The sequence below is a fragment of the Clupea harengus genome, chromosome 16 (assembly GCF_900700415.2).
Source record: "Clupea harengus chromosome 16, Ch_v2.0.2, whole genome shotgun sequence".
NCBI classification, from domain to species: Eukaryota; Metazoa; Chordata; class Actinopteri; order Clupeiformes; family Clupeidae; genus Clupea; species Clupea harengus.
This window is the reverse complement of record NC_045167.1, coordinates 25,518,699-25,546,641: the sequence shown is the minus strand read 5'-3', so window position 1 is coordinate 25,546,641 and position 27,943 is coordinate 25,518,699. Positions and strand designations below refer to the sequence as shown.

Below are 27,943 nucleotides of genomic sequence, written 5' to 3'. Positions count from 1 at the left end.
ATGCAGTTCAACAGTTATATACTCAGACAGTAACTCACACACACACACACACACACACACACACACACACACACACACACACACACGCACACACACACGCACCTCCATTGCCAGCCAGCTCCATGTCCTTCTTATTGGCAGATAAGATCTCCTCCCTCTTCTCTGTCAGAAGATCGGCAAAGCCACAGATGATCTCACTCCTCTGAGGGACACACACACACACACACACACACATCTTAAGAGACCCAAACACACACACGGTAGCATACATATATATATGTATGTATATGTGTGTTACCTGGTCAGGGTGCAAGGACGCCAGAGTTCTACCAGCAGTCCGGGCCATCTCTGTCTGCTGCTCCACAGTAGGTCCTGCAGTACACACACACACACACACACACACACACACACACACACACACACACACACACACACACACACACACACACACACACACACACACACACACACACACACACACACACACACACACACACACACACACACACACACACACACACACACACACAAAAAATCAAATGTACACACACATATAAATAAAAAATCAAATGTACACACACACCCAGCAGTCCTGTGTGGTCACTGTGGTGTGGTGAAGTAGTAGTCAAGAACACACACACACACACTCACCAGCGGGTTTGACCTCCGAGAAGAAGGTGCCAACCTTCTTGCCCTCGACGATGTCAGTAATGACGTGACCTGTGACCTTGGGGTTTGTCCCATTGGCGATGACGACTGACGTGCCGCCCTGCAGCGCCCAAAGAGCAGCTTTCACCTGCACACAGAGAACAGGTTAGCACACACACACACTACTCTCCCAGACAATCACTCTGTCACTCCACTCATCCAAGACCCCCCCGCGCACACACGCTACTTATACACAAACAAGCGCTGGTTTACGGTATCCACACCATACCCCGTTTAAATATGTATATGCATGAGTCTATTTCAATGTATAATAATGCATAATGTGTGCGATGTGGTGTGTGTGTGTGTGTGTGTTGTTTGTGTTTGTGTTCTGACTACTAACTTCAGCACATGAGTACCCACACCACAGTGACCACACAGGACTGCTGAGTGTGTGTGTGCGTGTGTGTGTGTACATTTGATTTTTAATATATATATGTGTGTGTGTGTGTGTGTATGTACGTATGTATGTATGTGTTTGTGTGTATGTATGTGTTTGTGTGTATGTATGTGTTTTTGTGTGTATGTATGTGTTTTTGTGTGTATGTATGTGTTTTTGTGTATATTAATGTTTGTGTGTATGTATATGTTTGTGTGTATGTATATATGTGTGTGTGTGTGCGTGTGTATGTATATATGTGTGTGTGTGTGCGTGTGTATGTGTGTGTGTATGTGTGTGTGTATGTGTGTGTGTATGTGCGTGTGTATGTGCGTGTGTATGTGCGTCTCCTCACCTTGGCCTCCATTCCTCCGATGCCCACTCTGGACTTGTTGCCGTAGGTGATGGACTGCTGGTCTCCGGGGTAGAAGGTGTCCAGCAGTTTGGCATCGTCTGTGCCGGGGGGGCTGTCATACAGGCCTGGGGGAACAGAACCAGGACCAGGACCAGGAGAGTCACTCAGAACTCTACTACCCATTACACACACACGGATCAGAACACACACACATCAGAACACACTAATCAGAACTCTACCCCCATTACACTCTACATAGTGTGTGAGGAGGTGATGAGAGTATACTGCCAGGTAATATAACTCTACCATTAACATCTCTTACACATGCAGAGTAGAGATAGAACAGAGATACAGAAATATTACATCATAGGGGTCTGACTGCATAATAATCTCAGTTTTCTAAACATAATCCGTCACGTAATCTGGACGTAAATGTGCCGATGAGAGGAAGTCACGTCTCACCTTCCACGTCAGACAGCGCGATGAGCAGGTCGGCCTTCATCTCCACGGCCAGACGGGCGGCCAGGCTGTCATTGTCCTTGATGCTGATCACCTGCAGAGGAGCAGAAACTACATTACCCATAAGCCCCCCACAGAAAATGACAGGACAGCCAACTATGGCATTAGACGCATTAGCTGTGAGGCTAAGCTTTGTGAGTACGCATAGCATGCTAGGGTGTGTAGCTATGAATGATATAAGAGGTAGAGGAAGAGGGATGGCAAGAGAGAGAAGAAGAAGGAGAATAAGCCTGTGATTTCCCCGGCAGCACCCTGCAGAGAGCTCCTTTAGATGACTGGAGCTTTTCACAAGGCAGCTGCACCCAGACTGGCCCCGACTGAGACCTGACGGGGGGCGGGGCCGCGCTGCGCTCTCCAATCAGCTGAGAGAGAGCTGTGACATCATCCATCCCCTTATCCAATGGGAGAGGGTGAAGCAGCAGCTCTGTGCCACACAGATGGAGGGGCCTGAGGCTGGATATGGGGAGTGTGTGTGTCTTCACCTCTCCAACACACACCTGCCAGGTGCACTCCTCATCAGATGGAGCAGTCAGGTCTACGCCGACTGGGTTAGTTAGTAGATAGTATGGGTTAGATAGTAGATACTATGGGTTAGTTAGTAGAGTATGGGTTAGTTAGTAGAGAGTATGGGTTAGGTAGTAGAGAGTATGGGTTCGTTAGTAGATACTATGGGTTCGTTAGTAGATAGTATGGGTTAGTTAGTAAATACTATAGGTTACATAGAAGAGAGTATGGGTTAGATAGCAGAAAGTATGGGTTAGTTAGTTAGTAGATAGTATGGGTTAGTTAGTAAAGAGTATGGGTTAGTTAGTAGATACTATGAGTTAGATAGCAGATACTATGGGTTAGTTAGTAGAGAGTATGGGTTAGATAGCAGATAGTATGGGTTAGTTAGTAGATACTATGAGTTAGATAGCAGATAGTATGGGTTAGTTAGCAGAGAGTATGGGTTAGTTAGTAGATAGTATGGGTTAGTTGGATTATCTGGATTAGTTATTGGCTTTAGTCTATAGCTAGTACTAAAAGGCTAGTTAGTTTAGCGCTAGTCAGGGTTAGTACTGAAACCCGTGATCCATGTGCCGTCCTGCACGGTCCTTCCTGCCGCAGCGAAGCATGCACTTCCTCTAGCAGCCCTTCCCAGCATGCAACGGTTGTGGGGACGGGCCTGGCCCCTCCCCCCCCTGCTCTGTACCCACGTTTACCCCCTGGAGGTCGCTGTTGGGCTCCGGCGGGGGCACCACGGCGTCGTTGGTGTTGATGATGGGCACGATGTTCATGCGCAGCAGCTCGTGCAGAGTGCTGTTCAGGTTACGCCGCTTCTGGTCGTCATGGAAATCGAGGTTCGTCACCAGGATCTGCACAGAAGAGAGGATGGGGTCGCGGATCTTCAGAAACGTGTACGCACACACACACACACACAGCTGGTTATCTGGTTATCGTGTGTGTATATGGAAGTAATAGAAGTGGGTAACCTAGCTTGCGTAAGTATCTGTGTGTGTCATTGGTCTGCTCTGGCCTACAGCAGCACAGGTGTGTGTGCGTGTGTGTGCGTGTGTGTGCGTGCGTGTGTGTGTGTGTGCGTATACCTGGGCAGTGCAGGTGCTGTACTGTGTGAACATGGCTTCATAAAGAGCCATCAGTCCGCTCTGGCCAGCAGCAGCACAGGTAGGTGTAGGTGTGTGTGTGTGTGTGTGTGTGCGTGTGTGTGTATACCTGGGCAGTGCAGGTGCTGTACTGTGTGAACATGGCTTCATAAAGAGCCATCAGTCCGCTCTGGCCTGCAGCAGCACAGGTAGGTGTAGGTGTGTGTGTGTGTGTGTGTGTGTGTGTATACCTGGGCAGTGCAGGTGCTGTACTGTGTGAACATGGCTTCATAGAGAGCCATCAGTCCGCTCTGGCCTGCAGCAGCACAGGTAGGTGTAGGTGTGTGTGTGTGTGTGTGTGTGTACCTGGGCAGTGCAGGTGCTGTACTGTGTGAACATGGCTTCATAGAGAGCCATCAGTCCGCTCTGGCCTGCAGCAGCACAGGTAGGTGTAGGTGTGTGTGTGTGTGTGTGTGTGTGTGTGTGTGTGTGCCTGGGCAGTGCAGGTGCTGTACTGTGTGAACATGGCTTCATAGAGAGCCATCAGTCCGCTCTGGCCTGCAGCAGCACAGGTAGGTGTAGGTGTGTGTGTGTACCTGGGCAGTGCAGGTGCTGTACTGTGTGAACATGGCTTCATAAAGAGCCATCAGTCCGCTCTGGCCTGCAGCAGCACAGGTAGGTGTGTGTGTGTGTGTGTGTGTGTGTGTGTGTGTGTGTGTGTGTGTGTGTGTGTGTGTATATACCTGGGCAGTGCAGGTGCTGTACTGTGTGAACATGGCTTCATAGAGAGCCATCAGTCCTCTCTGGCCTACAGCAGCACAGATTGGTGTGTGTGTGTGTGTGCCTGGGCAGTGCAGGTGCTGTACTGTGTGAACATGGCTTCATAAAGAGCCATCAGTCCGCTCTGGCCTGCAGCAGCACAGGTAGGTGTGTGTGTGTGTGTGTGTGTGTGTGTGTGTGTGTGTGTGTGTGTGTGTGTGTGTGTGTGTGTGTATACCTGGGCAGTGCAGGTGCTGTACTGTGTGAACATGGCTTCATAGAGAGCCATCAGTCCGCTCTGGCCAGCAGCAGCACAGGTAGGTGTAGGTGTGTGTGTGTGTGTGTGTGTGTGTGTGTGTGTGTGTGTGTGTATACCTGGGCAGTGCAGGTGCTGTACTGTGTGAACATGGCTTCATAGAGAGCCATCAGCAGCACAGGTAGGTGTAGGTGTGTGTGTGTGTGTGTGTGTGTGTGTGTACCTGGGCAGTGCAGGTGCTGTACTGTGAGAACATGGCTTCATAGAGAGCCATCAGTCCGCTCTGGCCTGCAGCAGCACAGGTAGGTGTAGGTGTGTGTGTGTGTGTGTGTGTACCTGGGCAGTGCAGGTGCTGTACTGTGTGAACATGGCTTCATAGAGAGCCATCAGTCCGCTCTGGCCTGCAGCAGCACAGGCGCGCGCCTCCAGAACTGGGAGAGACTAGGAAGGAGAGAACAATAACATCAATCTCACATTAATTACCTTTACACACACACACACACACACACACACACACCACGCACGCACTCACGGGATGTTCTGGATGGTTCTAGTGTAGGTGCAGGTAAGGGTCTAGTATTAGTGGTGTGTTCTGGATGGTTCTAGTATTAGTGGTGTGTTCTGGATGGTTGTAGTATTAGTGGTGTGTTCTGGATGGTTGTAGTATTAGTGGTGTGTTCCGGAGGGTTCTAGTATTAGTGGTGTGTTCTGGATGGTTCTAGTATTAGTGGTGTGTTCCGGATGGTTGTAGTATTAGTGGTGTGTTCTGGATAGTTCTAGTATTAGTGGTGTGTTCCGGAGGGTTCTAGTATTAGTGGTGTGTTCCGGAGGGTTCTGGCCTCACCATGTCCTTGAGGGCGTTCTGTCCTGAGTGGAGGGCCTGGCGGACGCTCTGGGAGAGGAGGATCTCGTGCCGCAGACGCTGCTTCCCGAACGCCACGGCTCCGCTCGTCACGATCATCATCTCACGGCCCTGGCTCTGCAACATCGCCACCTGCAGGAGCACGCCAGCCGTTACACCAACCAACACAGAAATATGCAGACGAATACACAACTCACAAATACACATAAACAACCATGTACACACACACACACACACACACACACACACACACACCGTTACACCAACCAACACAGAAATATGCAGACGAATACACAACTCACAAATACACATAAACAACCATGTACACACACACATAGACCCACAACGTCTATATAAAGCTGAGCGATGGAGAGCACCTTCAAACTCATCTCCCGATCACCTGAGTTCCCCTCCTAGCCCCTCCCCCTCCTGCTCACCTGTTCCACGATGGAGGCCAGACGGCCGAGGGCCAGACCGCACTCGTCGCCGCGGGTGACCACGGCACTGCCTAGCTTGACGACGACCCTCTTGGCCTGGCGCAGCTCGCCGCGGTGGGCGAAGGACTTACCGTGGGCGCGCGCCAGCGGCACTGTAAGAAAAGGCACGTTACTCCATTGCCGCACAGACGGCATGCCGGGGCGCACACGGGCATCTGGAGGGGCACAGAGAGGGAGGGACACCGGGGGGGCGGGGGGAAGCAGCCAATGAGCAATGAGGAGCCATGCAGAGAGAGCCAATGAGGAAAGAGATAGGGTAAGGGGTCAAAGTTCAGAGGGTGATGATGATGATGATGATGGCAGATCATGATAAGGCATGACTGGAGGAGGAGAAAGGTTGACTCAGCCCCAAACCAACACACGTGTCAACAAAAATAATAACAACAACAAGGACTATTATTATTGTTTTGGTTGTTGTTGCTCAGGACTCCTTGAGCAGTGGTGTGTGTGAAAGCTAAAACGTCAGACTGTGTGAGCAGGAGAGATAGAGGGAGAGGGAGAGAGAGAGAGAGAGAGAGAGAGAGAGAGAGAGAGAGAGAGAGAGAGAGAGAGAGAGAGAGAGAGAGAGAGAGGTGTGATTGTGCTGCTGTGTGCTGGTTTGGCAGCGAGGTCCATTGTGTTGCAGCTGGAATGTGACTGTGCAGTGCGCTCGCTCCCTCACACCAAAGCCCAGAGAAAACAATAGAATAGATGCTTAGAGCTGCTGCCTCAGCACGCCGCCCAACGCTGGGTGTACATGCACACGAGTGACAGGGAGCGAGGGAGGGAGGGAGGGAGGGAGGGAGAAAGACGGAGAGGGAGGGAGAGACGATGCCTGTTTTGCCTCCAGACATAACCCCCTAAAAGCTACACAGGGAGAACCAATGACTGCTGAGGTCAATTTGGATGTTATTAAATACACATCCCTGAATCATGCATAAATATTTAGGGATACGTAAATATTTATCTGTATTAACTGTATGTAATAACTTGGCTTATAAAACTATACATCCACAAGTATCCTTGGTAAGCCTTAGATGTATTGTTGCTGATTTCAGTGTGGCAAATGTTTTATTATTAATTATTATTATTATTATCACACACACACACAGACAGAGAGACTTACGCTTTCCTTGCGAGGCGGCCCTGGCGACGGTGTGTGAGTGGCATGAGCTGAGGGGGAGCCCAACACACAGGGAGAGCCTGTGCAACAACATGGCGTCTCACGGAGACCTCCTGGCTCTGAGGAACGAGAGACACCTCAACATCACACCAGAACACTTTACACACACCAGCAGGCCTTACACAACACACACACACACACACACACACACACACACACCTTACACACCAGCAGGCCTTACACAACACAGACACACACCAGGAGGCCTAACACAACACACACCTTACACAACACACACACACCAGCAGGCCTTACACAACACACACACACCACCAGGCCTAACACAACACACACAGCAGCAGGCTTTACACAACACACACACACCTTACACAACACACCAGACACACACCTTACACATCAGTAGGCCTAATACACAACACAACACAACACAACACACACACACACACCTTACACACAAGCAGGCCTTGCACAACAGGCACACACCTTCCACAACACACACACACCTTCCACATAGGGGAGACACTGGTGTAATCTGCAGACAAGGCCATAACAAGCCTGTCTTACACAACACACATCTGGAGTCTTTACTAGAGAGAGAGTGTGAGTGAGTGAGTGAGTGTGTGAGTGAGTGAGAGAGAGAGAGTAGACACCAGAGGGGGGTGCAGTCAGTGGGCCTGTCTTGCAGAGAGAGTATGGAACGATATCATAGATGCAGTCAGCAGACCCTGGGTCTAAACGGGATACAGAATCTGAGCTCTTTGCAGGAGTGAAGGCAGCATACCGTCTCAAGCACAGGGGGAAGAATCTGAGCTCTTTGCAGGAGTGAAGGCAGCATGTCTGTCTCAAGCATAGGGGGAAGAATCTGAGCTCTTTGCAGGAGTGAAGGCAGCATGTCTGTCTCAAGCAGAGGGGGAAGAATCTGAGCTCTTTGCAGGAGTGAAGGCAGCATACTGTCTCAAGCTGAGGGGGAAGAATCTGAGCTCTTTGAAGGAGTGAAGGCAGCATACCGTCTCAAGCAGAGGGGGAAGAATCTGAGCTCTTTGCAGGAGTGAAGGCAGCATGTCTGTCTCAAGCATAGGGGGAAGAATCTGAGCTCTTTGCAGGAGTGAAGGCAGCATGTCTGTCTCAAGCAGAGGGGGAAGAATCTGAGCTCTTTGCAGGAGTGTAAGACTACCCGGAGAGGCACAGTCAGCAGCGAGGGGTGAAGGAGGTCTCCCCACAGTATCAGGTCACAGTGGACCCTGCATAGATTCAGCTGATGGCCCTTTATCCAGTCTGGTAGTGTGTGTGTGTGTGTGTGTGTGTGTGTGTGTGTGTGTGTGTGTTTTAGTCACTCTGGGTCACACTTTAGCCTCTGGGTCACACTGGCCACCTATGTAGCAGGCGGCTGCGTTCAGGTTAAAATCTGTTTGCCTGCCTGCGTTGGCCTGAACACAGCTCAGCCACAGCGGGATACAGAGTTAAAGAGTTGGGATAATATTCCCTGCACTAAAGAGTTGGGATAATATTCTCTGCACTAAAGAGTTGGGATAATATTTCAGCCGGAACATTCCTGAACTGCCTGTGCATTCCTGCTCCTACTGTAACCATTCCCTTTGGGAATACATGGGCGTTTGCAGCCCTAAACAGCCCAAGACGGTGAAGAGGACGGTGAAGAGGAGTCACTTCAGAGATCCTGAGCAAACACTACCAAGCCCTACATTTCCTGAGGGATCAATAAAGTAGTATAAGTACATAAGGAGTATGTTAGTTAGCCCTCTGAAACATCTGTATCAAAACAACTTTACAATACAACACACATGTTCATAGCTCCAACTTCACCACACATACATAGTTTAAAACCTTATTCAATGAGACTTATTAAGATGATTTAGAAGACGTGAATGCTAGCTCGCCACTTCTACACGGCAGTTATTTAAGGCACCCTCTCTTTAATTTTTGTATACAAACTGATCCCTCGTCCAATGGGGGCGCGGCTAGGATGGAGCCACGGGCGCAGACTCCTCCCAAGCCCAGCTGATGAAACCGAGTGCGGGACTTGCAGGCGTGGATGGATACGTGTCCAAGCAGTCGATGGAACGACAGCACAAACATCTGAACATTTGAGTTATTACTGTTTAATTCTGCTCCTTTTCGCATAAAGGGACTGCAGAATAACTTTATAACAGCCCAACGCTTTAACTTACTGACACGTACAGTACAACAGTACTAACTATTTTTTCAACTACGATTTCAATGAAACCTTAATACTGCCTTCCCGAAGGTGACGTGTGATACTAGGTAACGTTAATCAACCTGGGGACGGACCAATCAATACTGATTAACAGTTACAGCATAGCAGTGACAGTCTAACTTGTATCAAAGTGGAATTCGCTGGTGACCATAAAAAGAGGAAACAATAAACACATTGCCAACGTGTCGACGCCAGCTTGCTTTCAAATGTTTCATATGGTCATCAACAAATAATGCAACACGCAATGATACAAATAGCCACACTAAATAACCAACGCTAGTTTATTTAGAGATGAAAACTAGCTTTTTCTTTTACTACTCTTGTGAAAGTGGATAGTTAGCGTACACAAATTGCTTATACACACCGGTCGCATCACATAAACTAAGCTAAAGCAACGAGGCGGAGGGAGGCGACACGACAGCTACCCAAACAGCGATGACTAGTTACCATTACTTAGCTAGCCGCATTACCACAAATCAGTTCCCGAAATGTAAGTTTGCGAAGTCATACAGTTAACTAGTTGCCAAATAAAAAACTGTCCGGCCTTGCTTGCCAGTGACACCGGTTGGTTACTCAGAAAGCTAGCGTTAGCAGACCTAGCTGGACAGCTGAATCACAGTTTATGAGTCTGTGTCACAGTGCCAGCTTCTATGCTAACTTTGTAGATATCTTGCCTGCTAGATAAGTCAGGTCCTGATGAATCAATGAATATACATTAACTTGCCCAACGTTAGCAGATAGCTAACGTTAACTAGCTAGATAAAAGATGACGACCAGTTCACATTATTGAATTAACTGTGCAAACTGCACACTGATATTGTTGCACATACCTTAGACACTACCTAGTATTATAATGCCACTTCTGCTTCAATTCAGATTAAATCCCCAAGCACGACGACCAGCTAACCACACAACCAGCTTGCCACAGAATTTATGGCAGGTTTGTGAACTTGAACGTGTACGTAAGCGGTGTTCTGCGTCATTTACGTCAACTGGCCAGTAGTTCCTAATTCCTAACACTCTTACGTTGAAGTCTAGTCCTGTTGATCGTCCAGCCATTTACATGTATTACAAACATGCGTAAGTTAGGCTAGAAGCTTACGTTGTTACCGTTAACAACGCTCTTGGGGCATTCACAGTTCAAGATCTGCTTAGCAAAACATCGGATTTCACCACGTGTAGAAGAAACGGCGCCACTCACTCCAGTTACGGTTAAACTGCGCGCACCACTCGATGCAAAATACATTTGTATTATAATTTTTTTTTTAAATACCAGATACCTCTAGTCATGTTTCAATAAATTAATAATCTAAGAAATTATTGTCTTTGTCCTCCAGCTCCCCGACCAAACTGTATTTTAGTAGTAATGTCGGTATAAGTCGTATACATTGTTGTGCACAACGACTCTGCAGATATACCGGTACCTAAGGGTTTGGGTGTCCTTATAGACCTCTTATAATGTCTCTAATCTAACCGTCAGTGAAGGCTGTGTGTGTGCAAAGCGGGTGTAACCCTGTATGACTGAATGTTCCAGGAGGGTCGCTATTGGGTGCCTAGAGTAACATTAATTTGCATACTCTTAAATTACACTACATTTTTGAAAACATCCCCCAATTTTATCAATTTGTGTACTGATTTTATTTGTGGCCCTTATTTACATTCAATACATTCTTTTAATAATACATCTTATTATGCAACATATTCTTCATAAGGCACAAGTATGAATACACAAAAACATAACAGTTAGTGAAGACGGCAAAATTGGAAACGGAGATGGTGCCTCTTCTTGCAGCGATGGGCGTTCTAAGCCGTCATCACATCATTTGTAACAAAAAAATCCAACAAACAAAACAACCTTTACCTGAATTGGAATTTTTTCCATTTTAGACCACGAAAAAAGTGTTGAAATGAATAGTATTCAAGCCCAGAAGTCTGAAACCAAAGGATCTGATGCAAGGCAAAACACATTCGTCTCAGGACGGAAGGGCGGAGTCAGGGCATGGGCCTGTGGCCAGTCACTGGGGAACAATGACTCCACTTCAGTTCTCTGTTGGAAGGCATTCCTGAGACGCCTTGCTTCAATAGGTGCAGCTATTTAGCGTTAGTCATTCCAGCCATTGCGTCACTCGTCCAGGGTGAGGGTCAGGTGAGTTTGATTCGTCCAGGGTGAGGGTCAGGTGAGTTTGATCCGTCCAGGGTGAGGGTCAGGTGAGTTTGATCCGTCCAGGGTGAGGGTGAGGGTCAGGTGTGTTTGATTCGTCCAGGGTGAGGGTCAGGTGTGTTTGATTCGTCCAGGGTGAGGGTCAGGTGAGTTTGATTCGTCCAGGGTGAGGGTGAGGTGTGTTTGATTCGTCCAGGGTGAGGGTCAGGTGAGTTTGATTCGTCCAGGGTGAGGGTGAGGGTCAGGTGTGTTTGATTCGTCCAGGGTGAGGGTCAGGTGAGTTTGATTCGTCCAGGGTGAGGGTGAGGGTCAGGTGTGTTTGATTCGTCCAGGGTGAGGGTCAGGTGAGTTTGATTCGTCCAGGGTGAGGGTCAGGTGAGTTTGATCCGTCCAGGGTGAGGGTGAGGGTCAGGTGAGTTTGATTCGTCCAGGGTGAGGGTCAGGTGAGTTTGATTCGTCCAGGGTGAGGGTCAGGTGAGTTTGCCTATGAGCCTTGAGCTGGTAGGACTGCTGGAAGCACTTGGTGCACTCTGAGCACTGGTAGGGCTTCTCACCTGTGTGTATGCGCAGGTGCCTCTTGAGGCGCGTGGAGCTGCTGAAGCTCTTGCCGCACGAGGGACAGGTGTAGGGCTTGACCCCGGTGTGGTAGCGCATGTGCAGCGTCAGGTAGCAGGACTGCGTGAAGCTCTTGTTGCAGTGCGGGCACTGGAAGGGCTTGTGCCCCGTGTGGAAGCGCTGGTGCTTCTGCAGCTCGCTGAAGGAGAAGAAGCCCTTGCCGCAGTCGTCGCACAGGAAGGGCCTCTCCCCGGAGTGGGTGAGCTCGTGGCGCGTCAGGCTGGCCTTGTAGCAGAAGGTCTTGTCGCACTGCGTGCAGCGGAAGACGTCCTCGCGCGTGTGTCCGCTCACGTGCTTGCTCAGGCTGCGCTGCCGCTTGAAGCCCTTGCCGCAGTGCGAGCACAGGAAGGGCTTCTCGTCCGAGTGGGTCTTGCGGTGCTGCTCCAGGCCGCCCTTGTACAGGAAGCCCTTGCCGCACTCCCCGCAGTGGTACGGCCTCTCGCTGGAGTGCACCCGCTGGTGGCTCAGTAGCGCGCCCTTGTAGGTGAAGGCCTTGCCGCAGGTGCAGCGGTGGGAGCGCTCGGTGCGGTGCGTCAGCGCGTGCCGGTTGAGGTTGGAGAGGCAGGGGAAGGCGGCGGGACACTGCGGGCACTTGTAGGGGCGCTCTTCCGTGTGCAGCAGCTGGTGGCGCGCCAGGGCGGACGCGGAGCTGTAGCATTTGCCACAGTCGGCGCAGCGCTGCCGGCGGGGGTCGTGTTGCGTGCGGCGGTGCGCGGCGCGGGCGGACAGCGAGGGGAAGGTCTCGGAGCACTTGCCGCACTCGTAGAGGCGCTCTGCGGCGTGCGTGTGCCGGTGGCGCACCAGCGCCTGGCTGTGCACGAAGCTCTTGCCGCACTGCGGGCACTCGAAGGGGCGCTCGCCGGAGTGTGTGCGCCGGTGCGACTTCAGCTCGGAGGCGAAGCGGTAGCTCTTCCCGCAGTCGGCACACGCGTGAGGCAGGGCCGGGCCTATAGGGGGCGCTGTCTGAGTCTGCTCACCGCCCGCCCAGTCAGAGTGAGCCAGCTCCTGGTGCTGCCTCACTAGCGCCTCCTGCTGGTGGGAGAATGGGCACTGCGGACACGACCGCGCCAGAGAGGCCTCATCTGTAGTCACACAACACAACCAGACACACGACACTGACAAGTTACACCAAAGACACCCACAGGACAGCAAGGGAACTAATAGGCATTCAGGCAACAACATTTCAGATCTACTCTCATGAAGAGTTGATTTATACAATAAACGTATTGAAAAAAAGATTAGAGAACATTGAAAAATGTACCTGCACTTTTTTCAGCGGATTTTTCACAAATGGGGCCGACATCTGAACTGTAATCACAACGATTTGCCAGAAGTGAGAGAGATGCAAGACACACAAATGTAAACTCCAAAACTGAGATGTTTGTCTGTGGTAATGTGGCATTAACAGTAGCTATGGTATTAACAGTAAATATGGCATTAACAGTAAATATGGCTACTCGCTAACCAGCTAGCACGTGCCCTCATATACGTTTCAGTGTACTTTTGTAGTCTCAGAAGAGAATGCCAGTAAACAATCTAAAATGAACAATCCATGTTTTTTTCAATACCTCTTACTGGAGTTGATGTTCTTGGACTCCAAACAGTGCCAATGTTTTCTTTCCTGGGTCATGACCTTTCCTTTCTGCATCTGCAGGTGGATGGTCTTCACCTTCCAGGTTTTCTTTGGTTTCCTCTGTGACCTCCTCCACCCGACCGGGACAGCGGAGTCGGACGCAGCCCCACCAGCCGCCCGCTCTCCGTCCACACAGGAAGTGGCGGAGGAAACCTGCCCTTCGGCTTCCTGTTGGGGGCACGGCAGCTCTGCCTTCCCTGACTCATCCTCGCTCGTCTTCTCCCTCTCAGACACCCCCTCCCTGCTCTCCTCTCCTCCGCCACGCTGTGTCACCTCCCTGCTCTCCTCTCCTCCGCCGCGCTGTGTCACCTCCACGCCAGCCTCCTCCGCACCTCCCTGCCGGCTCTCTTCTTCTCCCCTCTGTGCACCACCTCCTCCTCCTCCTCCTCCTCCTCTGGAGGCCTCCTCCCCCCCTGACTCCTTTGCTTCTCCCACGGCCAGTCTCATCCCCAGCTCCATTTCTATACACTCAGTCATGGTGAGCGTCTCCGTGGCTACCTCCTCAGAGGTCACGGGGTCATCCGCGGTGGCAGGCGTTGGCCTCCGAGGCCCCAGGAGGAGCAGGGAACGGATGGTTCCACCCAGCACTGAGGGAGGGCCTGGGAATGAGAGAAGAAGAAGAGAAGAGAAGAAAAAAGACTCAAACGTCAAACTTCCACTCGAGTGGGGATTTAGCCTCCTCTTTCAGTAAGTAGTTCTTAACTCGCTCTTACAGTAGTTACACTCCTGCACTTTTTTAGTTCTTATGTAAAGTAGTATTTATTGTTACATTAGGTCTCTATTGCTCGTAGCTTGATTGTTCTCTCGTGGGTTGTGGATAAAAGCGTCTGCTAAATGACTAAATGTAATGAAAATGTAAAGTAAGTTTAAACACGGAGAACTGGCAAAGCACAACAGGGTCCTGAGTCGAGTGTAAGAGAGTGTACAACAGCCCGTGTGACGTAGGGGTGTGTGTTTCCTCCCGCCAGAAAGGTGATGGTGAAACAGCACACTGGCCAAAGAAGCTATTGTGTCTTGTAGTTTTCATTTGAACTCTGTTCTCTCTACACACTGTTCAATGGTTTTCATTCACATAAGCAGAACTTCTGATGTCGGCCCATGACTGAAGCACCTACTGTGGGTGTCCAGGGGGGCGAGAGCTGCAGGGTGCTGGATTAACAACTTCAGAGGCTCCGGCTGAGAAATGCATTCAGTGCAGTCAGCAGCCAATGCAGCGGAGTCATCCAGCCATGACACAGTCTACAAGAGAGACAACACAGTCAGCCACGACACAGTCTACAAGAGAGACAACACGGTCAGCCACGACACAGTCTACAAGAGAGACAACACAGTCAGCCACGACACAGTCTACAAGAGAGACAACACAGTCAGCCACGACACAGTCTACAAGAGAGAAACAACACAGTCAGCCACGACACAGTCTACAAGAGAGACAACACAGTCAGCCACGACACAGTCTACAAGAGACAACACAGTCAGCCATGACACAGTCTACAAGAGAGAAAGAGACAAAACACCGCTAGAGCAAACAAACAAACAAAAAATCTTCAGAACATAAAATTATTTCCTGATTATATTAAAATCTCATACATTAGGGTTTATACGTTTCCAAGCATTTGGAGAGGACCAGTTATCCTAATGAGGTTTTTGCAAATTTAAATAAGGAGGTCTCTGGTCTTTGAGGAGTTAAATAAGGAGGCGTCTGGTCTTTGAGGAGTTAAATAAGGAGGTGTCTAGTCTTTGAGGAGTTAAATAAGGAGGTCTCTGGTCTTTGAGGAGTTAAATAAGGAGGTCTCTGGTCTTTGAGGAGTTAAATAAGGAGGTCTCTGGTCTTTGAGGAGTTAAATAAGGAGGTCTCTGGTCTTTGCTGACCTGCAGGAGGTCAGGGACTGGCGTCAGTTTCTCCAGCCTCATGAGGAAGTCCCACATGAGCGTCTGCAGGACCTTATCATAATGGGAGCCACACACATCCGGAAACACGTGCTGCACACACACAGGACACACACACACACACACACACACACACACACACACACACGAGACTGGTCACTCCCAATCACTCCCCACCAACAAGGAGCAATCACACCAACAGCAACACTATACAACCCAATGTAATCTCCAGCCTCACTCAGATAGTACAGGTACATACTTATAGGGCATTTAATGACACACATTTGTTTGCCATGTTTGTAGATATGAACTGCATCAAACCCAGTACCTCAGGAGCCTGTCAGTGCTGGGGTGTTGTGCCTGAAGCCTTAAGCCTTTCATGGGAAGTGTAAGTTTGCAGCGTGGGCCCTCACCTGGAAGAAGCTCTCCCTCTCCTCAGGGTCAGTGAGGAGGGTTTGGACCAGTGCGGTGAAGTCAGCCCCTGAACCCCCACGGCTGTTCTCCTGAGCAACAGAGAGCCTATTGAGATTCAATCAAAGCTCTTCCCCTCTTTCAAAATAACAACAAGGTAAATGAGCTATATGGGTTTGATTTCTTTTATCAAAACAATAGCAGTGGGAATAGATTTAACATTTACCATGACCGAAAGTCTGTTTCTACCCCATTGGGACTGGATCAATACTGCTGATTACCTTTGCTCCGAGGACGGGCAGAAGCAGCTGAATGTTGTCCAGATGGAGCTGCAGGTTGTCAGGGGCTACAGCATGATCCCCGCGGCACAGTTCAAGAACAACCTAGAATAAGGCACACAGGAGCACACCATGGAACAAGACATAGAACACAGATACAGAACAGAACACACATACAGAACATCATATAGAACACAGATACAGAACAGAACATCATATAGAACACAGATACAGAACAGAACACACATACAGAACATCATACAGAACATCATATACAGAACAGAACATCATATACAGAACAGAACATCATATAGAACACAGATACAGAACAGAACATCATATACAGAACAGAACATCATATAGAACAAAGATACAGAACATCATATAGAACAAAGATACAGAACATCATATAGAACAAAGATACAGAACAGAACATCATATAGGACACAGATACAGAACAGAACATCATATAGGACACAACGTAAAATGGGCATCTTAAAGGATGCAGCTTGGATTGGTAAACCCACAGACAACAGCACTAAACCCTTTCTGTGGCACCTATGCATAGCATCAAGGTGACAATACTGGTAGTCTAATAGTTCTCATTCACACTAGTTCACAGCCAGAACTCTTACCCTGGCTTGCAGACCCAGAATAAGCTCCGCTGCATGCTTCGGACTGAGCAGCTCCGGGATAGCCTCGGTCACCAGGGTGACAAAGTCCGCCAGCATCCTGTACTGCATTGCATCCCCTCGCTGCATCACCTGCCACAGGTAGGCAGCCATCAGACGCAGGGGAGGAACCAGGAGGCGCAGGGAGGCCATTGGGAGTGGGGAGCGCTCTGTGAGGCCACAGATCAGCAGTTAAACACAGAAGCAGGCCACTGGCTGACCTGTACAGGTGAATCTACACCTGACCATTACTCAGTTCATCTTATGATTTCAGTGCCTCATTTCCTTACATTTGCACACTTGAGCTAAGAAAAGGCGCTGGTAGTGGTAGTCGTAGTAGCCGTGGCAGTAGTAAGTTAATAGCAGTGTAATGTAAGTATGACCAGAGATTTGCTCTTAAAAAAGGAAAGTGCGTCTGTCATTAAAGCCATTAAACTCACGGCAACCAGAGATTATTAACGTAACGGGCAAAAGGCTCCAATACAAATAACTGCGACAGCTTGAGTTCTATGCCGGTGCATGGTCTCGACCTAGCCTTGCCTGCCCAGCGTTGTTGCCATATTAAAAGTATTCCCTGTACTGGCTTCGTTAATTTTAACCTTAGAATACTAGTTAATGTTTATCAGCATTTAAAGTGTCTGTGCTGTTTTACCCCGACACATTCGGAACGATAAGGAGTTGAAAAGTGCTCCTGCGCGAGCAACTAGGAGTTGTTCCTGATTATTTTGATTTTGAGAAATTTTAAAACCAGCGGCTAGCATAAAATAGATAAATGAACTAGCTTGCGTACATCAATTGTTGAGATCTTACCCGTGTTCTCCGCCTCTGAGAACCGAAGCTCCATTTCACCTAATTGGTATACTCAAACCCAAACCAGATACAAATAAATTACACTTAAGTTTTTCACTACAACTCTGTATTTACAACTTCAGGGCGCGGAGAAACTCTGTCCGGGTGAAAGGTTATAAAACAGTGGAGGCAGGAAGTGTTTAAAGCTTCAAAATAAGTGTTCCTAACCTCCGGAGAACGGTTGTCGGTAGGAAAACTGTATGATCAGGGAAAGTGTATTAAAACCGGATGTCGTCACTTTAAGCCGGTCTCTGGTTGGATAAAGCTTTTCAGCAGAAATGGACAAGGACCTTTGATTTATTCTGTAGGAACCATGCCGATGCCTGACTTTTAATATTGTGTGACGTTGTTGAAGTTCAAGTTCAACATTAATAGCGATTGAATTACCCTTGTGTCGTGTAATCGCTAGCGGTAAATAAACGTTAATAACTTGAATGACTGATTAAGGATATATGTTACACATCACAAACACATGTAATCGATGGGTTTTGGGGGAAATGAGGTAATTGGTTAGCTTAAATTGCAGTATCTTAGGCGAGCTAATTGACCTGGCTAGCTATAGCGGAATTAACAGTGCTAGCTTTGTGTTTGGTCATATAGCTTCGTAAAAGTTCGGTTAACAAGTCACTTGTGTGTTTAGTTGTATGACTTCGTAAAAGTTCGGTTAACAAGTCAATTGAGCATTAAGCCACCTGACTATAATGGGTCTATTCATATTAGCATGCTAACGTTAGACTTATTAGCAGCGAGGCTAGCTAGCTACTATGTGTTCCAATGGATTGTTGGTCTAAGCGTTAGCTTCAGTTAAGTCCTACAATAGGACAATACTCTGCAACATTCGTGTACCACATGGACAACTAACCGAGTCAATGTAGACATAGGTTAACAAGTCACTTGTGTGTTTAGTTGTATGACTTCGTAAAAGTTCGGTTAACAAGTCAATTGAGCATTAAGCCACCTGACTATAATGGGTCTATTCATATTAGCATGCTAACGTTAGACTTCTTAGCAGCGAGGCTAGCTAGCTACTATGTGTTCCAATGGATTGTTGGTCTAAGCGTTAGCTTCAGTTAAGACCTACGTGTACCACATGAACAACTAAACGAGTCAATGTAGACATATACAAAGTTGTGTAGATAGCTTTATTCACATAAGCCGTATAACTTCACAAAAATAATAATAATTTAAAGAAAACCGATCGTTTGCATGCCAGGCGATCAACACAACTTCTCAACTAAAAAGTAAAGGTCCTTGTCCATTTCTGCTGAAAAGCTTTATCCAACCAGAGACCGGCTTAAAGTGACGACATCCGGTTTTAATACACTTTCCCTGATCATACAGTTTTCCTACCGACAACGGTTAGGCATATGTGACAAAATGAAAATATTTTAAAACAAAAAATTAAGGAAACACAGCATAAATGTTCGATGTCGTCCACGATAGAATAGCGAAAGTCTTTAATTTGTACTTGTTCCTCCACAAGCAGAATATTAATTTCATATTTATTTTTATATAATTTGCCTGTTCACTTAAACAATCACCAGCTAAACAGCTGTGGTCCAATGGCCTCCCTCTACAGTGGTGCAAGGCAGTAGTCTATAATAACAGTCCGTCTCTCTACTAAAAGGCCAAGCTAGTAAGTCCTTGTTGGTCTAGTTACATGTCTTTACAATCATCATGTCGTCATAGGCCTTCATCAACTGCTATTTTTATTCTGACCGTTGTTCTTTTTGTGCAGCATCTCTCTCAGTGATCCAGAAACCTCAGAAACCTCAGTCTCACATCAGAAATGGAGTTGCACACTCAGAAACAGAATTTTCACGTGGACTAAGCAGGGTGTTTCTGCATCTCCATTAGAGCAGCACTATGTCTATGTTCAGACATTCAGCAGACCTCCTGTGAGCCGAGGGGAATTACGAGTATAACGAGTATTAGTAGTGTAGTAATATCTTTATAGTTGGTGAACATGGCTAACGATGGTAGTAATATCTTTATAGGTGGTGAATATGGCTAACGACTAATGGTAGTCATATCTTTATAGTTGGTGAACATAGCTAACGAGTAATAGTAGTGTTACGACCCACTGCGCCTCTACAGACGATGCAATGGCCATGCATGGCCTGTAGGACGTTTGGGACGACTGATGCCTGATTACCCACACCTGACGAGGTGTAGGGGAATAAAAGGATCAATGGACACCTGACTCTCTGGCTCAGGATATCGACGTCTAAACCCCTAGACACGTTGCCTTTGTATGGAGATTGTAGTGGACTGAATAAACACGCGTGCTTTTTGCAAGAAAACCGTTGTTGTCTGCCTCCGTTGTTATGTTGCGGTCACGAGCCGGCCGTAACATAATAATTGGGGGCTCGTCCGGGATAGTGTTGTGTTCGGAGGCAGGATTGTAGGTGAGAGTATTCTAACTGTGTGTCGCTGAGTTAAACAGAGCAAACTCCTGTAGTTAAGAGTTTTCCAGCTGTGTCGGTGCGACGCTTCCTTCGGAGTACTGTTTTTTGTGTTATTTGTTATTTTCGTTTGTTATTTTTTGCGGTAATTCCGGGTGGGGGTACGCTTCGGGGTATGGAAGTTTGACTGCGTCTATGGTCTGCTGCATTCCCGCGAGTTCAGCGTTTAAAGTTTGCCTCGAGCCTGGTAAGCCGTAGAAGACTAGCGAGGAGAAGTTAGTTTATATTCAACTAGGAGGGGAGTAGCTCAAACGCCAAAGAAACGGGATTGTTTGCCGGTGACGCACAGTGAGTGAAACTCACGAGGTTTGTTGTTTTTTTCCTTGGAGAGCATTAGTTGATGAGTAATAATAAAGACGTGTTATTCAGTTAGCGGTAGTTGTGGTATTAGTTACCGCTGGGAAGTGATACAAGTTGTATTAGCTTAACTGTGCTTGGTGCACGTTACGTTTAGAGCCTGGAGAGTGAAGCCCGATACTTATCCAGTAGCGGTGTGAGACTGGGCTATTGTGGCAAGCCATTTTGATTGTAATGGATTGTGGCAAGTTTTGGGGAAACCTAGATTGCCTATAGTTTTGCATTGCCGCTGGTGGGTTATAGTCTCTGTTAGTTAGAGGGGTGGTTATTTTCCATTTTTTTCTCTTCTGGTTGAACTGTGTTCTAGGCCAGATGGTATAAGGTGTAGACAGTGGTTTACATCTGTGTGTAGTTGGTGCTAAGACTCCTGTGTGTGTTAAATTGATACTTATTGGTTTCCTCTGGTAGTACTATGGCTTCAGAGGTGGAGGACATTATTAGTGAGCCCTCTGAGGAGCGGTTAGAGACGTGTACAAAAGAGCAGCTGGTAGCAGTCGCTGAACATTATGGAGTAGAGCTTAGTAGCCAGGTAAAGAGAAGCAAGCCTGTCATACTGAAGGTCATAAAAGCCTTTTTGATTGAGAGAAGTGTATTAATAACAAAACCAGGGGACCCACATAGTCCTGGAGTCTCTCTCTTCACTAGTGAAACCCGACTGGAAGAGATGGATGTGGAACAAAAACGGCTGGAGATACAACTAGAAATAAAAAAGTTAGAGTTCCAGAGGGAACAAGCCGAATGCGAACGCGAAGACAAGCTGCGCGATTGCAGACGCGAAGACAAACAGCGTGAATGCGAACATGAAGACAGACAGCGCGAACAGGAACGCAAAGACAGACTGCGTGAACAGGAACGCGAGGACCACCAGCGTGAACGCGAACGCCAGTTTGAATTAAGGAAAATGGAATTGGAGTTAGGTGCTAAAAAGACTGAGTCCTCAACATCTGTTGCCCCTACATTTGACATCTGCAAAAGTGTCAAGATGGTGCCACCATTCTCAGAGCAGGAAGTAGATCGATACTTTCCCTTCTTTGAGAGAGTGGCTACCTCTCTGAAGTGGCCCAAAGAGTCCTGGACGCTGCTTTTGCAGAGTGTTTTGGTAGGGAGGGCTCTGGATGTGTATGTGTCTTTGCCCATTGAACAATCTATTTCATATGATACTGTGAAGAGGGAAATACTTCGCAGGTATGATTTGGTGCCTGAAGCACATCGCCAGTGCTTCCGCCATTGTAAAAAGACTGACGAGCACACGTACGTGGAGTTTGCACACCAGAAGAGGTATCTGTTTGGTCGCTGGTGTACCTCACAGAAGGCAGACTCCATGGAGCTACTCAGGGAGTTAATCCTCCTTGAGGACTTTAAGAAATGTGTTCCTGATGCAGTGGCTAACTATCTGAATGAGCAGAGGGTTGCAACACTGGCTCACGAGGCAGATGAGTTTGTGTTGACCCACCGAGGCATGCAGGGTAGAGATAGTGGTGATCAGGGTAGGTTCAGAGTTCCAGTCAGGGGCAGAGTGACGAGGCCTAACCCTAGGGGTCATAGGAATTCGGCTGATTTAAACTACGGTATAAAGAGCTTTTACTGTAAAAAGTCGGGGCACAAAATCTCTGAGTGCCATGCACTTAAGAAGAAGAAGAAACGTAATTCTGTTGGATTCGAAAAAGCTAAAGAGGATAAGTCTGAGAAGACTAAAAATCAGAAGCTTAACCTGAAAGAGCCGTCAGGAGAACTCCAAGCTACGTTCAAACAAAACAGTCAAGCCCAATTGCAACTGAACCGTCTCAAACAAGAAGTTCTTGAGAAAGAACAACGTTATGAGCGAGAACTCAAGTCATCTAAAGATGAGCGGAACAAGCTTCTAGGGGAGGCTAGCAAACGGGAAGATGACCTTCAGTTCCTATCAAAGCAGCTTGGGGAACAGCTGGAGCATAAGGATAGGATACTGAAAGAAAAATCAGACATCATATCTTCTCTGGAGCAACAGTGGGAACATGCACAGGGAGATTCTAAGGGGCAGATAGAGCAACTGAATGTTGAGCCTAAAGCCCAAGATTTGGATGAGGGAAAGCTTAAAATGGTCCTTGAAAGTTTTTCCAAGTTACAGATTCTTTTCATTTGGCTGTTGATGCCAGTGACTGTGTTGGTGTGGTACTTCCACAGTTGGGCTCAGATGGTGTTGCACATCTGGCTATGGATTATTCCACTGTGGAGAAGGAGGCACTACCCCTGGTCATGGCAGAACAGTATATTGAGGTTTATTTGGATTCTGCCTCTGGTTTTGTTACGGTCTACACGGATTAAAGTCCTCTAGTGTTCATCGACCGCATGTGGAACTCAAATCAACAAATAATGCGCTGGAGTCTTATACTCCAGCTGTATCCTTTACACATTAAATATAGTCGAGGACTTGGTTACATTATTTCTGATGCTCTCACAAGCTTGAATCATTTTTGCTTTTTGACCTGTATGCTCTTTGTTCCTAACATTTCCTAGGGCCCTGGATGCTGGGGGAATGGAGTCTGCACAGGGTCACAGAGGGTCGTTTTTTTTTGTGTGTTTTTAAGTTTCCTAGGGAAACCTTCTTGGGAGGGAGGTGTTACGACCCACTGCGCCTCTACAGACGATGCAATGGCCATGCATGGCCTGTAGGACGTTTGGGACGACTGATGCCTGATTACCCACACCTGACGAGGTGTTGGGAATAAAAGGATCAATGGACACCTGACTCTCTGGCTCAGGATATCGACGTCTAAACCCCTAGACGCGTTGCCTTTGTATGGAGATTGTAGTGGACTGAATAAACACGTGTGCTTTTTGTAAGAAAAACGTTGTTGTCTGCTTCCGTTGTTATGTTGCGGTCACGAGCCGGCCGTAACAGTAGTAATATCTTTAGAGTTGGTGAACATGGCTAACGATTAATGGTAGTAATATCTTTATAGTTGGTGAACATAGCTAACGAGTAATAGTAGTAATATCTTTAGAGTTGGTGAACATGGCTAACGATTAATGGTAGTAATATCATTATAGTTGGTGAACATGGCTAACGATTAATGGTAGTAATATCTTTGTAGTTGGTGAACATGGCTAACAATAATAGTAGTAATATCTTTATAGTTGGTGAACTTGGCTAACGATTACTGATTATGTAAAAGCATTGATGTGATGTCAGTGATGTAATTGTAGTGATAGCTGCAAACACATTTGCTCATCTTATTTTACATAAAAATTTGACTCAGAAGAATAAAATATTCAACTCATCAATTTCACACTCTGCCTGTACTTGAAGCTTGCAGGTTGTAGTTTTATATGAATCAAAAGACTATTATTTCAAATATCAATCTAAATTCGTCTAATCTGTCTGAAGTCCCCACCTGCTTCAAGCAGGCAACCATCATCCCCATACCAAAGAAATCATCCATCACCTGCTTAAATGACTATCGCCCCGTAGCACTGACCTCCACCATCATGAAGTGCTTCGAGCGGCTGGTCAGAACCCACATCTGCTCCACCCTTCCAAACACCCTGGACCCCTTTCAGTTTGCATACCGCACAAACAGATCAACAGATGATGCCATCGCCCTTGCAACACACACCACTCTCTCCCACCTGGAAAAGGGTAACACATATGTGAGAATGCTGTTTGTGGATTACAGCTCAGCATTCAACACCATTGTGCCTGCCAAGCTCGTCCCGAAGCTCAGGAGCCTGGGTCTTAAAACACCCCTGTGCAACTGGATTCTGGACTTCCTGACGAGCAGACCCCAGGTGGTGAGAATGGGCAAGCACACCTCCTCCTCACTGACCCTGAGTACCGGGGCCCCCCAGGGCTGGTGAACATGGCTAACAATAATATTAGTAATATCTTTATAGTTGGTGAACTTGGCTAACGATTAATGATTATGTAAAAGCATTGATGTGATGTCAGTGATGTAATTTTAGTGATAGCTGCAAACATGATTTTGGATTTCAGGAAGCTACAGAGGGGGGGGGGGTCACAACACCATACTGTAAGGTCTGTGTTCTGTCCGTGTTTAATTTCTGTGTTTGTCTCCCTTGTGTGGTCACATGTTTGTTCCCATGTCTAGTCCTTGTGCTTCCTTGTTCCCGCCATGTGCTTTCCCTATGTTTGTTTGTCTATGCCATGTGCCCTCTTGTTGTTGTCCGTGTCTCCACCCCTCACCTGTTCCCAATCTCCCGGGTTGTGTGTATCATTGGTTTCACCTGTGTCCTGTTAATTCCCCTTGTTTAGTCCACCTGTGTCTTTGTCTGCCCCGCCTTGATTGTTTTCACCTGTCCCTCGTTATCTGTTGCCTGTGTGTGTGTATATATAGTCCTTGTTTTCTTGTTTCTCGTTGCGTCTTCGTAAATTATTGTTATATGGTATGTTCCTTGTCTTTTCCACTGTTCCTCGTGTTCCTAGCGTTTAGCGCTTTTCTCCTTGTTAAAGTGATTACTCGTGCTTCTGACCTCTGCCTGCCCTACAACTATTCTCCTGCCTATTCCCTGTTTGGATTTGTTTGCAATTGTTGGACTGCCTACCTGTGTACCGAACCCGGCGAGTAAAACGTTTCACCCTTTAAATCTACTCCTGTGCTGAGTCGTGCATTTGAGTCCTTCACAACACCCACCAGTCGTAACACATACACATCGAGGGAGCTGCAGTGGAGAGTCTCCAACTTCAAATTCCTCAGTGTGTACATCAAGGATGACCTTACCTGGTCCATGCAAGCGGACTCGGCGGTCAAAACTGCACAGAAGCGGCTTTACTTCTTGAGGAGACTCAAGAAGTTTGGCATGTCTTCTAAAACACTGAAAAACTTTTATAGATGCACCATTAAGAGCATCCTCTCAGGCTGCATCACTGCCTGGTATGGTAGCTGCCCTGCTGCCGATCGCAAGGCCCTGCAGAGGGTGGTGAAGACAGCGGAGCGTATCATCGGCGGCCATCTCCCTTCCGTGCAGGGCATCTACAACAGTAGATGCCTGAGAAAAGCACGGAACATTGTCAAGGACCACAGCCACCCAGGCTATGGTCTATTCACACTGCTGCCGTCTGGTAGACGATACCGGAGCATCCGAGCACAGACTACCAGACTCACAAACAGTTTTTACCCCCAGGCTGTTAGGCTTCTGAATCAGCATCACTGAACAGGAGCCATCACCTTGTACTTCACACCCATACAAATACACTTGCTACATATATATATAAGCACATATTTTTTATCTTATTTAATGTAATATTCCCCACCCTGGAAACTGCCCTTCTAGTATTTCAAACTGTTGTTACTTGTTATGTGTTATATGTTATAGTGTAATATGTTATTTCTGGTATATGTTATTTTGGTAAATGCTATTTTTGTTACCTGTTGTATGCCGTCTACTGCGTAGATGTTGGCTGCCAAGTCGTAAGAATTTCACTGCGCTGAAGAAATTTTGTGTATGCGATAATAAACACTTTGACTTTAATGGAACACATTTGCAACTTCGGAGCTAGGTACTGAAACAAAAAATGTATAGCTTACATCTTTGCTGAATGTTAAATGTTTCTGCAGATATTCTGGCACTTGCTACGGAGCAGGAGAGGTCATCTCTATTTTCTATGGAAACGTGTTTTCTTAGCCGGCTACTCTCACTCCTTTCCCCAGTATAGCCCACGGTGGTGGTGATGCTTGTTCACCTCAAGGGTATCCAAGATGGATGAATTGCATAACACAGGCTTGCTCCTGCTTCTGTGCTGATACAGAAAGATGTAGGCCCAATGCACCACTCTTACAACAGGCTTATAGGGAACGTGAACTTTTTTTCCAGGTAGATGCATCAGACTTCAGAGAAGAATATGTCGGCACGTTTACCAGCCGTATGACCAGGTAAACTTTGCATTTTTATCTGAGGAATGATTACATTTCCTAGAGTCCGTTTGTATGTTCTGGCTGTTTTCCTGTACACATAAATATTCACACCCATAATGAAAATGACTCCGTAACAAATGTGCACCTTCTCTTCTGTGGATGTGTGAGACCTGTGGCCCACAGCCGTGAGGATATCCTTTATCACCCCCACTCACTCGTGTCATACTGCTGTAGTGTAAGATCCTGGGAAGATCAACACTGATCAGGGCCAGATGAAGGCCAGGCCATATTAGAAGCCTGTCGGTCATCTGACCTGAACCTGAGTCCATCAGAGTCTCTCATCACAAAGCCAGTAAGGAGCTGCTCTCATCCAGAAGCACAGGTACTGTATCGTCATCGGTAAAAACCATCAAGGAAAATGCATTAACAACAATATTAACAGCAACTTGTTGATACAGTGTTTTGGATAATAATAAAGTAATTGTCATAATAATATTGTAATTGTGATTTCGTATTTTCAATTCATGTTTACACTTAGTGCAATCAGTGCAATCTCTATTTCATATTTCGTATAGAGCTAAATGAGTCTACCTGACATCTAGTAAAAAGCTTCCTCTTTAGGATTCTCTGTTCACTGAGGGTGAGAAAATCACCTGGTTTGTACATGAGATTGTTAGAACACCACCTTGCCAAAATATCAAGAGACTTCAATTCACTTTTAATTATATAATGTATATGTAACACCATTAACAACAGGCACAGTCTCAAAGCGCTTTAAAAAGCTGTTTAGAGCCACTGCACTTTACAGAGCCCAAGACCTGATCAATAATCAATTCATTTCATAGAAAAATATTTCCCTACCAATCACATCTATGCCCCTAATGTAGGCCGTGAAAGTGCCTTTGTTGCAGGTGACATTATATGCAACATCAGAACTTTTGTGCAGTGTGTTTTGTCCACCACTAGAAGGCACTGTTGGACTAGGAGAGAGAGACAGATTCTGTAACTTGCCATCTGGGGCTATCTGGAGACAAGCTGACGGATGCCCCACTGCATCAGCTATCTGTAGTTTCCCTGCCGATAGACATCCTGATTCACATATGTGTTGCGGTGTTGCTGATCGCCATCCTGGTGATCTCAGAAAGAGACACGCTTGTGCATTGGACTCGGACTACTGTGTCTGATGTCACCAGTTAGTCTGCCATACTGAGGTCTTGGCATGAGTCTGAGTAATCTGTATAACGATCTGGTGAGAACCTGGAGTAGTAGTAGTGGTCTCTGGTTCATCTGGTTTGTACATGATATTGTTAAAACACCACCTTGCCAAAATATCAAGAGATTTCAATTAACTTTTATTTATTTAATGTATATATAACACCATTAATAACACACACTGTCTCAAAGCGCTTCACAGAGCCCAAGACCTGTTCAATAATCTATCAATCAATCTACCAATTTCATAGAAAGATATTTTCCTCCCAAAGACT

The 27,943-nt window shown here is 47.1% G+C and overlaps 2 protein-coding genes across 11 annotated transcripts in view; both read right to left on the bottom strand.

Moving 5' to 3' along the window:
- Window positions 1–10,261, bottom strand: part of LOC105912596 (delta-1-pyrroline-5-carboxylate synthase) — a 15,963-nt gene extending 5,702 nt beyond the window's left edge. For 2 of the 8 annotated variants that reach the window (XM_031582929.2, XM_031582925.2), the window contains exons 1-11: window positions 10,105–10,261; window positions 7,024–7,139; window positions 5,859–6,010; window positions 5,404–5,553; window positions 4,896–5,000; window positions 3,158–3,316; window positions 1,905–1,995; window positions 1,443–1,567; window positions 652–796; window positions 299–372; window positions 103–202 (exon numbers count right to left, since the gene is read on the bottom strand). In XM_031582929.2, the coding sequence (XP_031438789.1) occupies window positions 103–202; window positions 299–372; window positions 652–796; window positions 1,443–1,567; window positions 1,905–1,995; window positions 3,158–3,316; window positions 4,896–5,000; window positions 5,404–5,553; window positions 5,859–6,010; window positions 7,024–7,114 (1,192 nt within the window). In that variant the 5' untranslated portion in view covers window positions 7,115–7,139; window positions 10,105–10,261. Of the gene's footprint in view, window positions 1–102; window positions 203–298; window positions 373–651; window positions 797–1,442; window positions 1,568–1,904; window positions 1,996–3,157; window positions 3,317–3,547; window positions 3,646–3,674; window positions 3,770–3,795; window positions 3,890–4,895; window positions 5,001–5,403; window positions 5,554–5,858; window positions 6,074–7,023; window positions 7,140–10,104 lie in introns of those variants that run through there. The other 6 variants (XM_031582922.2, XM_031582924.2, XM_031582923.2 and 3 more) reach the window with 6 other exon arrangements.
- Window positions 10,262–10,892: 631 nt separating this feature from the next.
- LOC105912595 (zinc finger protein 678-like) lies at window positions 10,893–17,880 on the bottom strand. 3 transcript variants are annotated; one of them, XM_031582917.1, is made up of 10 exons: window positions 17,744–17,880; window positions 16,898–17,103; window positions 16,266–16,367; window positions 15,987–16,076; window positions 15,556–15,666; window positions 14,799–14,922; window positions 13,957–14,282; window positions 13,619–13,920; window positions 13,312–13,358; window positions 10,893–13,132 (listed from the first exon to the last, which is right to left on the bottom strand). In XM_031582917.1, the coding sequence occupies exons 1-10, from the start codon at window positions 17,775–17,777 to the stop codon at window positions 11,844–11,846; spliced, it is 2,631 nt and encodes an 876-aa protein (XP_031438777.1). In that variant the 5' UTR covers window positions 17,778–17,880; the 3' UTR covers window positions 10,893–11,843. The 3 variants fall into 3 exon arrangements, with proteins under 3 accessions (XP_031438777.1, XP_031438776.1, XP_031438778.1); XM_031582916.1 differs by having other exon boundaries at window positions 13,619–14,282; XM_031582918.1 differs by lacking the exon at window positions 15,556–15,666 and having other exon boundaries at window positions 13,619–14,282.
- Window positions 17,881–27,943: the final 10,063 nt, after the last annotated feature.